The sequence below is a fragment of the Gorilla gorilla genome, chromosome 7, assembly GCF_029281585.2.
Source record: "Gorilla gorilla gorilla isolate KB3781 chromosome 7, NHGRI_mGorGor1-v2.1_pri, whole genome shotgun sequence".
In the NCBI taxonomy this organism is placed as follows: Eukaryota; Metazoa; Chordata; class Mammalia; order Primates; family Hominidae; genus Gorilla; species Gorilla gorilla.
The window spans coordinates 100,274,462-100,288,492 of record NC_073231.2 but is presented as its reverse complement, the minus strand read 5'-3'; the positions used below and the strand labels follow the sequence as shown (position 1 = coordinate 100,288,492).

Sequence of the window (14,031 nt, the reverse complement as noted above, 5' to 3'; positions counted from 1 at the left end):
CACTCAGCTCAGAAACAGTGATGAGAGGCTCTGTTAGGAATTACTACATTCACCACTCATATCTTTTAGTTTTCTGTCTATTGGATTTGTAAATAAATAGTACAAAACAGTTCCTCTTTTGTTTTTATTAAAGTGATACTGCAATGCAGTTCAGTCTGTCAGCTAGGCATACATGTGTGAAATTTGATATTCTCACTAAATTAGCTAATTTTTAGCTGTGTTCCATGCTTATCTCTAGACCTTTGTGTATTAAATCCTGTCTCGAGCTGTTCCCTTTATACACAAGTGTGTTTTGCTTGTGCCTTCCTGTCTTCTTCAGTGAGAAGCTTTATGTAGGTCAGGCTTGGCTTAAGCAGATTTCCTGAACCTGCGTCAGCTTAAGCTGGAGGAATTTTAATAAACCCTCCCCTGTAGGCGTGGGCCTAAATGAGGCTAGCCTAGTTAAGCCTGATCTTTTTCTGTTTGTGAAAAGAGCTGAGCAGAGCTGAAGGCTGCATGGTGATTTCAGAAACTGCCTACTTAATTTGAAAAGAACAATGGTAGGAAAGGCAAGATCTTCCAATTTTACCTTATCCGAAAAGCTTGATTTGCTAAAGCTTGTGAAGCCATATGTGAAAATTCTCGAAGAACACACTAATAAACATTCAGTAATAGTAGAAAAGAATAGATGTTGGGATATCATAGCAGTTAACTATAATGCAATTGGAGTAGACCGCCCTCCTCGAACAGCACAGGGCCTACGCACCCTTTATAAAAGGCTCAAAGAATATGCCAAACAGGAGCTATTGCAGCAAAAAGAGACCCAATCAGATTTTAAAAGCAATATTTCTGAGCCAACCAAGAAAGTTATGGAGATGATTCCCCAGATTTCCAGTTTTTGCCTGGTAAGAGACAGGAACCACATACAAAGGTAAGCTTTATTTTGTTTTGTTATGGAAAATTATGGCGCCTCCTATCTATTGGGCTTTGGCTTAGTCGTGATAGAGATATGCATAGTAAGCATCCCCACAACGGGAGCAATGAATAGTGTCTTTGTTTTGCATTTTTTAAAAAGAGAAAAGTGAGGCTATGAGGAATTTTTCTGTTGCATTTAAGCTACTTTTTACTGTCTTCCCCTCCCCCTTCCCTCCTGTAGTTTCTAAAAGTAAAGGTTAGGGAGGAATAAGTGGGTTGAAATTTGTGACATCACTTCATAAACTTCTTAAGCTTTAAAATTAAATTATTTAGTTTGCTTCTGAGAGATACTTTTTTTCTCATTTAAGATTACATTTCACTGGAATTTTCAATTTTATATAAAATTTATATAAAGTTAGCAGTTTCTAGAGAAATGGAACCTTGGTTTTTTATGAATTGTCATTGTCTACACTTATTGAATATATGTTAACTAACAAATATAAACAAAATCAATAAGTAAACTTGTTAATGGCATGATTGTGTATATGAAGACAGTTTAAATTATTTTTCTAACACGTTCAAAATAAAGATGAACACAACTAAAGGGAGTTAATGCCTAATTAGGGATTCAGTTTACTTAATAAAATTAAAAGTTTTTTTTTTGTTGTTGTTTTTATTCCTTAATGGTCTAGTTTCACTTTGATCTTGGGTCGTATAGGAAAGAGTAAGCTTTCTCTTACTGCTTTGCAAGGATATCAAATTATGAATTTTAAAATACCCCTAAGAGCAACTGGGTTTTTTTAGAGTTAGAAGCAATTTTTTGGTTAAACTTGTGTTCTATGTAACTGTTTGCCTTGGAATTTTCAAAAGTATTATCTTGCCACTAATTCAGATTGTAACCTCTGGCAAAATATAAAAATGGCAGCTACATTCTTATTCTGAAACATTTAGGGTAATTTAAACAAATTGTAAACTCCTTGTTAGTTTGAGGAGCCTTTCAAACAAAGCTTTACACAATGTGCTTTTCTATTGGTGGAAGAGGCATTATATAAGCAAATTATTGATTACTATGAAATCCCTTTGAAATTAGGAGAGAAGCAGAAAAAAACCACTTTGTAGCCAAGTGCATATGTTATTTTGGTAATTTACTAGGAAAGTATTTTTGAGCCTAGCTTCTTACCAGATACTGCTTATTTCTACTTGATAGCACAGTAAAAAAAATATCACCAGTGGGAATCCAGGACATGAATAAACAGTGGATTAATTCTTGGGGCCACTGGTTAAAATGTTCACTGTGATGACAAATGATGAAATCCCAATAGCCAGATATCCAGAAAACTACACAGTAAAATTGTTTTATACTGTGCTACTTATGCAGAATTTTCTCTCCCTTGAACCATGGAGAAAAGTGTTTTTTGCATTGCAGGTATAAAACTGTACCCTTTGGTTAGTAGGTATAGGTTTTTATAATTTGAAAACGACATGTAGAAACTGTAATTTTAGTTAGTTGCATATTTTAAAAATAACAGTGAGTAGAAGAAAAATAATATATAAATATACAAGTATCTGGTTACATTTTGACTGTTTGTGTGTGTGAATATTTACAATATTCACAAACAAAAAATCTTTTGGGATATGAACATTTCTCTGATAAAAATGAGTTGATTTGTACATTTCTATACCTATGGCTTAAATAATACCAATTTGTTAGGTTTTAAAGGGAAGAATATAAGAAACATGCCTTTTAAATTCTTATGTTACTGTGTCTACATTATTTTCTCTGTATTAGCTTATTTCTTTAATATATATATTTAATGTGCTTATATTTATTTGATTGACATCATCCTTGAATCTTAATCATCTCAGAAGTTTATAATTATTCTATAATCTTAACTATACTTCTACATAAATATGCCTGTTAATCTTACCAAACTCTTCCTTTTTAATAAGGAAAATACTAGTGTTTGCGTTAACATACTTAAAAATATACACCTGTTTTGTAAGGCTATTTATTTTCTGTAACTCACATTGACTTATGTCTTTATTTTTACCTCTTCCTAATGTCAGTTTATATTTTGTGTTTTTGTAAACTGATCTTCAAAGTTCTGATTCTCAAGTCCTTCTCTGTCATTTTTGTGACCTGCTCTAAAGCTTTTTTTCTCCCTTTTTACGTTGTTATGCCTTAGTTGTAATGTTTTAGCTAAAATGGAAAGGAATGTTCCAGATATAAGGCATATTTTTAATTTACTTGGGAGTATTATGTCTATGTTTATACCCTATTTTACATACTAATTTGAAATAGTAATTACGTGGTTTTAAAAACTTAATTTTCATATGCAATTTTAGCCTTTTCCCATTCCAGGTTTTAGCAGAGCTATTAATAGAAGCAGAGCTTGCTACTTTGAATTACATTTATAATTAATTGTTTTGTTTTTGGAAATAATAAAATGACACAAACAGAGACAAGAACAAAAATGAATTTATATAACCTACAAATAGATTTTTTATTATATACTATATATGTTTCATTTTGTCTCTTAGATAAATATCTGATATTTCTGGCAATTTAATGGCATTAGTAAGTAACGTATGGGTAGTTTTAATCTTTTTCTATGCATTCTGCTTGAGCTTGTTCCAGCATTTTAATCATCCATGTAGAATGTATTCTTTTAATTATGTTTCTTATTATATGTAAAATCTTCTCTAAGTAATATTAAATAAAGTATTTCCATTCATGTTCAATAATCTAATTTCCCTTTATAACTTTTATTTTTAAGTTAGGCAGAAGCATAAATTAAAAAAAAAACCTCAAGGAGCAGATATTCTTAATTCACAGCTTCACGTTATACATAAAATTATGTTTATAAAACAGAATTTTAAGGTTTATTGCATTTATAATATCATAACTTGTTATGTTGAAGCTTAAATTATGCTAAAGCTGTAGTTGTCTCCATTGGGAATGCATATTTGGTGGAAATTATGTGTAAATTTAATAAACCTTTAATATATCTATAGGCCATTAAAAATGTTTCATTAAAAAATCATTTAGTTTGTTTTTTTTCAGTCATTCAACACATAATGAGCACCTACTAGGTTCTAAGTACAGTACCTGCTAGGTACTGAGTATACAGTTGTGGATTAAAACCATTGCTCTTGTGAACTTTACCTGACCAGTGATTGAAAGACTTAAACAGCAACTGAGTCATGTGGTTCAGAATAGGTAAAAGGGAAGTTTTTCCTATCAGATAAAAGCATCTGAAATAAGAAAGTTAGGATAACCTCCAGGAGTTGAGCATATCCCAAAGCCATATACAATCTTTATGTTTTATTTTTTGGGCAAATGCAGAAATCAGTACCTCCCATAGATGGCCTTTCACTGTCCTTTTATAAGTTATGGGCCTTCATGGTTTTAAGATCAGTCCAGGAGAGCAGAAGCCTGAGGTCTAGGGCTAAGGTATGGGGATAATAAGACTGAGAATGCATTAAATGGCTCTGTACACCATTTGAAAACCTTAGGGTTGTGGGAAAGATTGGTGTCGGTTTGACAACATGAAAACTGGCTTTTCTTTTTATTTTCTTCATTGGCCTTCTATAATATTTGTAATTTCCTGCTCCTTTAAAGCACAATTTTAAAGTTAAGGATGGGGGAGATCTGTGAGTATATATTATTGAAATCCCAATCTTAGTCACTTTAATGTATTTCAAGTGTTTAAGATTTTTTTTTATTTTGTAACTTTATAGTTTTAAAGCTTTATAATTTAATGTATATTAAATTAAAATTATGCTATAAATATACACTTTTTCTTCATTTGATTTACATATTATAATGCTTTTTTGTGTGCTATAGTGCAAACTTGGATGAGGAGGCACAGGCTGGTACCAGTTCACTACAGGTAATGTTGGATCACCATCCTGTTGCTATTACAGTGGAGGTGAAGCAAGAAGAAGACATTAAACCACCTCCTCCACTGGTTTTAAATTCTCAACAGAGTGATACTTTAGAGCAAAGAGAAGAACATGAATTAGTACATGTTATGGAAAGATCCTTGTCGCCTTCACTTTCCTCTGTTGATATGAGAATGACATCGTCTCCATCTTCTATTCCAAGGAGAGATGATTTTTTTCGGCATGAGAGTGGTGAACACTTTAGGTCACTATTAGGGTATGATCCTCAGATCCTGCAAATGTTGAAAGAGGAGCATCAGATAATTTTAGAAAATCAAAAAAATTTTGGATTGTATGTTCAGGAGAAGAGGGATGGATTGAAAAGAAGGCAGCAGCTAGAGGAAGAGCTACTAAGAGCAAAAATTGAAGTGGAGAAGCTGAAAGCAATTCGCTTACGGCATGATCTACCTGAATATAACAGTCTCTAAGTTTTTTTTTCAATCTTGCAATTTGATAATTTTGATTTTGGCCAAATTACTTTAATTTGGGAATATCCTGAAACAGAATACACGTTCTTGAAAAATGTTGTTAATCTCTATTATGGAAAAGCTTTTTAGATATAATTTTCTAATTATTTTCTTTTGAGATATTAAAATTTACTGGTTGGTTGGCATGGTTATAGTTTTTATTGTCTTCTTTTTTTTTCCCCTAAGTTTAATTGTTGACCTTACAAAAGATATTTTATTCTGATCACTAAGATATACACAAATGCATATACAAACACATATTCTTTCAAAGTTCTGAGTCTTCAACATTTTTAGTTAGAACTTTGAAAGCTGTAATTAGAGATTTTTAAGTCAGTCTAATTTAGGAGCTATACTAACCTAATACCAAGAAGCTTGTCTGTATGACATTGGTTTTTATGCTTTTATCTTTTGAAGGAGTAAATCCTAGGATTTTAGAGATGGAAGATATTTGGAGAACACTTTTTTCCATCTCTGCAGTTTAGGGGTAATGAAACAGGTCCAGGGAGAACTCAATGACTTACTTAGGGTAACAAAGCTATTTATGGCAGAGCAGAGACCAGCACTCAGTTTTTCTTTGTGTAATTTCCGTCCCGCTATTCGATAGAAGTAAATATCCACTAAAACATTCTCTAGATTTAAATACTAGAAGCATTTCTTTCATTAAAATTGCCTTTAAAGATTGTTGGGTTGTGAAATCAGGACAATTACATCAATTATCCCCATTCTCTCTCTATTTTTGTTCCAGCAAAATAGATAAGGTATTCCATTGAAGCTATTATATATTTTGGCTGTGCGATTTAAAGACATGTCTTAATTCATTTTGAATGTCCTGTTCTGGAAAAAATTTCTTTCACAGTAAAAATCAGAATGAACAAAATTAAAATTTTATGTATTTTATAAGTATTGTTATTTTAGTATTCATGGAAATAAAACCTCAATTCTTAAAGCATACATATTAAATTTATATTAAATCTCTAATATGTATGTTACTTAAGAATTTCTATTTTTGCTGGGGTTTTGTTGAGAAAGGATTTTTAAGCCAAGTTTTAGAATGGGGTGGGTGTAATTTCAGCAGTGAAGGTGACCATGGGTGTTTGAAGTCAAGAGTGAGACGCTGGAAAAAAGACAAAAGAATGGGAAAAAGTGGATTGAGTATATAAGCACAAATGCAGTGCTAAGCCATTCATTTTAAGTGAATGTAGAGAGAGTCAATTTGGGCTGTAGTATCCTGGACTAGGAAGGACATCTCCCTGGATTAGGTAGGGTAGCTGCTGTTTAGCTCCAGCAGAATTTTCACATGCGGGGATAAACCAGAAATCTGCATTTTTTAATGCGGAATCTTCCAATTTTAAAATGTTTGCAAATAACACAAAATGCTTTTAAAACATTATACAGACAACATGTGAGTGGGCCTCATTGAGCCATTGGGCTTCCGCTTTGTGGCCTTTGGAGTAGAGCAATGGTTTTCCAAGTATGGGTCCTGTCCAGCAGCATCAGCATCACTTGAGAACTTGTTAGAAATGTAAATCCATTTCCAACTGAATTAGAAACCCTGGGGGTGTCAGCAATCTCTTTTAATAAACCCGTTAGAGATTCTGATGCATGCTAAAGTTTGAGAACCAGTGAAACAGAGTATTTTGGAACCTCGCTTGGTGCCTAAATCATACTAGTCTCAAAATTTTTGTCGAAGAGTAGTTGAAAGTGAACTGAGGGATATAAATTTGGATGATGGTTGATACCAGATTATGAATTACATTAAATACTTTTTTTTTGTTTGTTTTTGAGATGGAGTCTTGCTTTGTCACCTAGGTTGGAGTGCAGTGGTGCGATTTTGGCTCACTGCAATCTCCGTTTCCCGGGTTCAAGCGATTCTCCTGCCTCAGCTTCCCAAGTAGCTGGGACTACAGGCGCACCACCACGCCTGGCTAATTTTTTGTGTTTTTAGTAGAGACGGGGTTTCACTGTGTTAGCCAGGATGGTCTTGATCTCCTGACCTCGTGATCTGCCAGCCTCGGCCTCCCAAGGTGCTGGGATTACAGGCTTGAGCCACCGTGCCCAGCCTAAATACTATTTTTAATGAGTCAGACTTAACGTACAATGGGAAGCCATTGAATGCTTTGAATTAGGGGGCTAATTTGATTATAGTTGTGATTTAGGAGGAGTGGCATTTAGGGACAGGCATTGTATTGGAAGAACTTAAATCAGAAATTTAAGTTATGGCTATAGAAATAGAAAAAAATGAACTCTTAAGGTACTATTTTAGCATGTTGACTGCTTAATTTCATTGGTTGGATTAAAAAGAGGGTGTTTTATAGCTGGTAGAGTTAACTTCTTTAATTATAAAGATGTCCTGAATATATAACTTGATATATCCTTTTGACAGTGTTACCTTTTCTCTTTAATCTGTGCTATGACTTTTCTTTGAGTCTAATGAATCTTGTAATTCTTAATTTGAGGTAATGTTTCCCAGTATAATTCTAGTAAATACATCTTGGCAGTAGTAAGCTTTATTTTTTGAAATTATTGAAAGCACATATATGAGATGTAATTCACTTTACAGTTTCAGCATGCTACTAAGAATTGATAATGAATGTTCAATTTAAATGTTGGCTTTTACAGCAAATCAGAGTTTTCCCAAGTATGTTCTGTGGAACATTAATTCTGTGAAATGTTTCTAGAAAAGAGATCTGTGTTAAAAAAAGTGCAGTATACATCTTTTTTATTTTTGGTGGTTAGGTTCTAAAATAATTGTGGAAGGTAAAAATTATGTATATACAAAATAGCCCTTGAAAATTCCTTTGCTGCCCATAAAATGGCATAAACATAGTCTGCTACAATCATATTTTTCTGCAGCATTGTTTAAGATTGCTTTTTCTTTAGTGTGTTAGGTGACACAATTCATTAGCATTTAGGGGCTGTATGCAATAAGAAACCTATTTTTACATATTTTTAAACACCAGAATCACACTCTTTGAGTTTACTGCAGCAACTTTTCCAAGTCAATCTTGTTTTTCTCCAAGTCAGTCTTGTTTACTTTTAATTTGCAAAAGTTTAAATGCATATAATTCTCCTCATTGTCTACCTCCCCTTGTATAACCATGATTAACATAGTATAGTTTATGAGAATTCCTGTATAAAGAAAATTATTTATTTGACCATAGAATCCTTTTCCGAGGCTGTTTATTATCTTACAGAGTATCTTAGGGTAATTTGGAACCAAACCTTTTTTTTTCTTCTTTTTTGTATTGAGACTTTTTTGAGTTTGGGGACTACTTACCAACTAACATTAGCAGTTTTTGTTGAGGACAAGTTTCATTAAGGGGAATATATAGGGGAAAGTTTGCTAGTACAATGGAATGTACGCTTGGCTGTCTATCTGCAGGTTTCACATCTGCAGATTGAACCACTGTGGATTGAAAATATTCAGGCAGAAAAATAAATAACAGTACAACAATAAAAAGTAATAGGAAATTTAAAAAGATGGTATAACTGAGGTAGGAGTTGGGCTAAGCCCCAGTTGTGGGGCTCACTTGTCCTGTATCCTAACAACTATTTACGTAGTATTTACATTATATTAGCCATTGTAAGTAATCTAGAGATGATTTAAAGTATATGGAAGGATGTGTGTAAATTGTATGTGAATACAAACATTTTATATAAGGGACTTGAGTATCTGTGGATCTTGATGGGGTAGGGGGTGTCCTGAAACCAATCCCCCTTGGATACTGAGGGATGACTATACACTTAAGCCACCAGACATCTTGCATACCATAGACAATTGTTTGGGGTCCATGAGCTTTAATTACAAAATGTAATGCTGGGAGAACATAGAGAAGAGCGATTTTGTTTTTTAAATGTAGACTTGATTCTGTAGAAATATACTACATTTGATAAATATACTAAGTGTATAGATTATTTCATCCAATACATTAGTAATTTAGATAGTGGATAGCCACTTTCCTATCTTTCTCTTATCCATATGAATGTAAATGGATATGTTGTTACAACTTATGATTTTCTAAACTAGCTGTGATTTATAATGACATCCTGAGAAAAGTCAGTGAAACTCATTTCTAACGAATACCAGATTTCTTAAAATAGTCAAGTATTTTTCTTTTGTGTATGATGAGATATCAACTTGGTGTTATTTCATTTTTTTTTTAAGGAGTCATTCTACCCTGTTCTATCTTTACTTATGTGAAAATGTTTAAAATATGAGTTTTTTTCATGTGCCTTCTTTTGGAGTAATGTCAAGTTTTAAATACACATGTTTAAATAACTTAGAGTGTAATAAATTGTGTTTAATATATACTGTAGATAATGATGGTTAAATGCTTTGTTAACACATGTTCTTTTAAATACAAGATACTACTTTGTACTGATTTGTGTACTTTTTTTGTGTGCCGTTAAGACAAATAATTCAGTACTGTAGAGGTAAAATTTTTTGATGAGGTATAATTGAAATACATTTATTTAGATGATTATGTTATAATAGATGGCCAATGTACCATATCTAAATATCACATTTCATTTCTTTTTTCAAATGTTAAGAGCCACAGCTTCTCAAAATCAAATATTTGGTGGTGAATTTGATTGTAAACACTTAAAAGTTATTAGATGAAATATGGTTGCATACTTAAACAAGAGTAAGTTCTTAGAATATGCAACCTAATTAAACATTAACAGTCAAGCAAAATCTTTGTATACGATTTTGAGAAGTTGTTCAATATATTTTTATATATCTTTTATATTGATTAAAGCTAGTAGTTATAATTTGAACATATTTATTTTTAGTTTCCAATTGCTTTGTAATAGTGGAAAGCAAAATAAATGAGTAAATAAAAATAAAAATATCGCTCATGTCAGTCGAGACAACTTAAACTAAAAGGATATATCATTATAATTCCACTTTGCTAGCAAGTCTTTTTTGTTTTAAAATTTATGTGTGAATTCACCTCTGTTACAAAGTTTTTTTTCCCCTAACATTAAGAAACCTTTCAAACATACAGAAAAAGTTAAAAGATAGTTATAGTAAGTATCCATATACCTACCACATAGATTCTGCAATTAATGTTTTGCTATACTTGGCTTCATCACCTATTTATCCATCAATTCTTTTTTTTAAAGGAAAAATGTTACTTCAAAACAAGTTGTAGAGTTAGAATAATTTACCCTTAAGTACTTCAGCATGAGTATTACTAGAGTTCACTATTTATTTGTGCATGTGTGTTTTTTAGGTAAGATTTGCATACAGTGAAATGCACAAATTTAAAATATACCATTTGGTGAGTTTTGATCTACAACTGTGTAGCTCAAACCTCTGTCAAGAATTAGAACAATATCACCTCAGAAAGTCCTCTCTTGCCTGCTTCTAATCAGTCTTCTTGCACGTCAGGCAACCATTGTCCTAATTTAAAAAAAATTATAGATAAGTTTTGCCCATTCTAGAACTTCATGTAATTGGAATCATACAATATGCATACTTTGTTTCTGTTTTTTTCACCTATCTTAGTGTTTTTAATATCCATGTTTATCCATCCTATTAGTAGCTCATTGCTTTCTGTTGCTGAGCAGTATTCCACTGCATAAATATACCACACTTTGTTTATCCATTATCTTTTGATGGACTTCTTGGCAATTTCCATACTTCGGCTATTATGTATAAAGATTCTATGAATATTCTTGTGCAAGTTTTTCATGGACATAATACTAGTTAGGGAACCATACAGACTTAACCTTTAAGAAATTGCCAGACATTTTCTAAAGTGATTATATCATTTTACACTTCCATCAACAGGGTATGAGTTTGTTTTTTTTTTAAATTTTTGCAAAAGGCTGGGCATAGTGGCTCACACCTGTCATCCCAGCACTTTGGGAGGCTGAGGCGGGTGGATCGCTTGAGGCCAGGAGTTCGAAACCAGCCTGGCCACCATGGTGAAACCCCATCTCTACTAAAAATACAAAAATCAGCTGGGCGTGGTGGCAGGCGCCTGTAATCCCAGCTACTCAGGAGGCTGAGGCAGGAAAATTGCTTGAATCTGGGAGGCAGAGGTTGCAGTGAGCCCTGATGACGCCACTGTACTCCAGCTTGGGCAACAGAGCAAGACCCTGTCTCAAAAATGAAACAAAACGCCCTTTGCATGTTCAGTGACTGGAATGCCAGAAGTGAAATTGATGAATAATTTTTGTAATATTTAAGTGCGTTCAAAATGCTGGGCAGGTAATTTAGATATCTGGGAATATTGTAGTTTATTGGTTTTTTTTTTTCATTTTAGTACTAATAGCATATATGCTCTGACATGAGGTATTGAAGAAATATGAAATGTGTAGTCTCTGCTATGCTTATAAAACATAATTCTGAAAATGATCTTTAATGCAAAGAAATATCTTCTAGGTTTATTTTATACTTATTGATACTTATATTTAGTTCACATTCAATCTCTTAGATAAAGAAAACTGAGTGATTATCAGTTTGAAGGGATTTGTATATTAATGTTTGTATGTTTTTTAGTGTAATAAAAACTGTTTCAATCTTAAATTTATATTGCAGTTATATGTTAATGCATATTAAACATTGGTAGGTTTTGGTAATTTTAAAACTCAAAACATGATCTGCAAGAGTATTTACATTCTTTATTGAATTTGATTATATGAGACATTTTAAATTTTCATTTATGCCATTGAAAACAATGTGTGTATTTAGAATTGTTAAACAAAAGAATATTAGGCTGGGTGCGGTGGCTCATGCCTGTAATCCTAGCACTTTGTGAGGCTGAGGCAGGAGGATTGCTTGAGTCCAGGAGTTTGAGACCAACCTGAAGACCTCGTTTAAAAAAAAAAAAAAAAGAATATTAAAGGCTTAGGTTTATGGGTTGTACAATTAAGTCATTCAACTCCAGAGTGGCTATGCTTAGGAATCATTCACTAAGACGATAATGCCCACTATTAATATTAAATGACATTATTTCCCTTTATCAAAACATGCCCTTATGAATTTTTTTTTTTTTTTTTTTGAGATGGGGTCTCGCTCTGTCACCCAGGCTGGAGTACAGTGGCACAGTCATAGCTCACTGGAGCCTCAACCTCCTGGGCTCAAGCAACCTACCTGCCTCAACTTCCTGAGTAGCTGGAACCACAGGTGTGCACCACCATGCCCAGCTAATGTTTGTATTTTTTATAGAGACAGAGTTTTGCGGTATTGTCCAGTCTGGTCTTGAACTCCTGGGCTTGAGTGATTCTCTCACCTTGGCCCCCCAAAGTGCTGGGATTACAGGTGTGAGCCACTGTGCCAGCCGCCTTATGAGTCTTGCAGATAGACCTTCAAGTCTCTTGTTTATGCTGACCACTTTTTGGTATTGATTTGGCAAGCACATTACAGGGTCAAGGGGAAAATAGATCAGAACCCAGTTTACAGTTAAGAAATTATAGACTGGGATTGTTAGGGGTGGTTATTCTGGGATATAGCAAATTAGTCAATATTTTCTGTAATACAAGTAGTCTAGATATAGGAGGTTATGTTCCACTATTCCATGTTCCCAACGATCTTGTTTTTACCTTTTGGAATTATTCACCCTCTCTATTCCCTGCTGTATAGCCTACATAATTTTAAAAATGGGAGTAATTGAGAAAGGGACAAGGGCAAATGTTGATGGTGTAAACATTAAGGGAGCACTTACTATGTGGCAAATACTGTTGTGTTTTACATATATTCACTAATCCTTGCTCACAGTAGGTTTGCGAGGTAAGTATTAGTATTATATTCATTTTATAGATTTATAAACTGGCACAAAGGTGTTAAGTAACTTGTCTAGGGTCATAGAGCTAGTAAGAGGCAGACTTAAGACTCTAACCCAGCCAGTCTGTCTCCATAGTTCATGCCCTTCTGCTGTTCTGCAAAAGAAAAGTGTATATCCGAGAATCTTATGGTATTTCAAAGTTACTTATAAGTAATTTCTGAATTATCAGAATTTAGTTATCTTGTTCATTGTTTTTTCTGGGAGCTGGTGGGATGGTGGCAGGGAGGGTCTTGGACATAACATCCATTCTCTTAGACCCTGGGAATACAATATGGTATTTTACTCCAGGATGTTTTTCCCAGTCTTTTGATGAAGACATTCTTTTTACCCATTCTTTAGGGTAAAAGGGGAAGTATGTTTTTCTCTTGGATAACCTAATAAAAACAGAGAGAGACATTTTAACTATGCAGAAAGATTTTGTCAGTTTTTAATTCAATGCACAGTGACTGCTACTGGTAGAAATAATACAAAAAGAAAACTAACTAAAATTGACTAAAATTGCACACAGCAAAATTTGTGTGAAAAGAGTTCAAAAACTAATTGAAGCATTCTGTCTTTTGTTAATGCTAAAAACCTCAAAACTTTATCTGGGAAGATCGGGCTTGGTAAAACAACAAAAATAACCCATGACAGCTACAAATTTATCTAAAAACTGGTTAAGTTTTCTTGACTAAAATTTGTTGGATTAATACGATCCTGATAATATTTAGCTGTGCAAAATTTGACTCAGTAAAACTTCATTTGGTAGAAATTATGGTTATAAAAGAACATGTTCATAAAAGCTTTCACCGATCAATGAAATAATATGGTACATAAACAAGTGACTGAATCTTTGCTACAAAATTTACTTGGAAAATGATCCGATGATAACAAGTTTTTTTTTGTTTGTTTTTGAGATGGAGTCTGGCTCTGTTGCCTGGTCTGGAGTG

At 33.2% G+C, this 14,031-nt stretch overlaps 2 protein-coding genes across 5 annotated transcripts in view; both read left to right on the top strand.

Annotated features, from left to right (window-relative positions):
* RAD54B (RAD54 homolog B) overlaps window positions 1-14,031 on the top strand; it is a 103,355-nt gene that overhangs the window by 38,024 nt on the left and 51,300 nt on the right. The window contains exon 4 of one of the 4 annotated variants that reach the window (XM_019032957.3): window positions 4,742-9,684. The exons of 2 other annotated variants lie outside the window; for them this stretch is intronic. In XM_019032957.3, coding sequence (XP_018888502.2) covers window positions 4,742-4,791 — 50 coding nt within the window. In that variant the 3' untranslated portion in view covers window positions 4,792-9,684. Of the gene's footprint in view, window positions 1-832; window positions 911-4,741; window positions 9,685-14,031 lie in introns of those variants that run through there. One more of the 4 variants, XM_063709375.1, reaches the window with a different exon arrangement.
* Window positions 190-9,684, top strand: FSBP (fibrinogen silencer binding protein). Its single transcript, XM_004047314.5, has 2 exons — window positions 190-910; window positions 4,742-9,684. Exons 1-2 carry the CDS (start codon window positions 537-539, stop codon window positions 5,265-5,267), a joined length of 900 nt encoding a protein of 299 aa, XP_004047362.1. The 5' UTR covers window positions 190-536; the 3' UTR covers window positions 5,268-9,684.

Excerpts from the sequence above, each read along its gene's own strand:
- FSBP (XM_004047314.5), top strand. The coding sequence starts at position 537 with ATGGTAGGAAAGGCAAGATCTTCCAATTTTACCTTATCCGAAAAGCTT. Across the intron at positions 911-4,741 it reads GACAGGAACCACATACAAAG|TGCAAACTTGGATGAGGAGG; the intron begins GTAAGCTTTATT and ends TGTGTGCTATAG.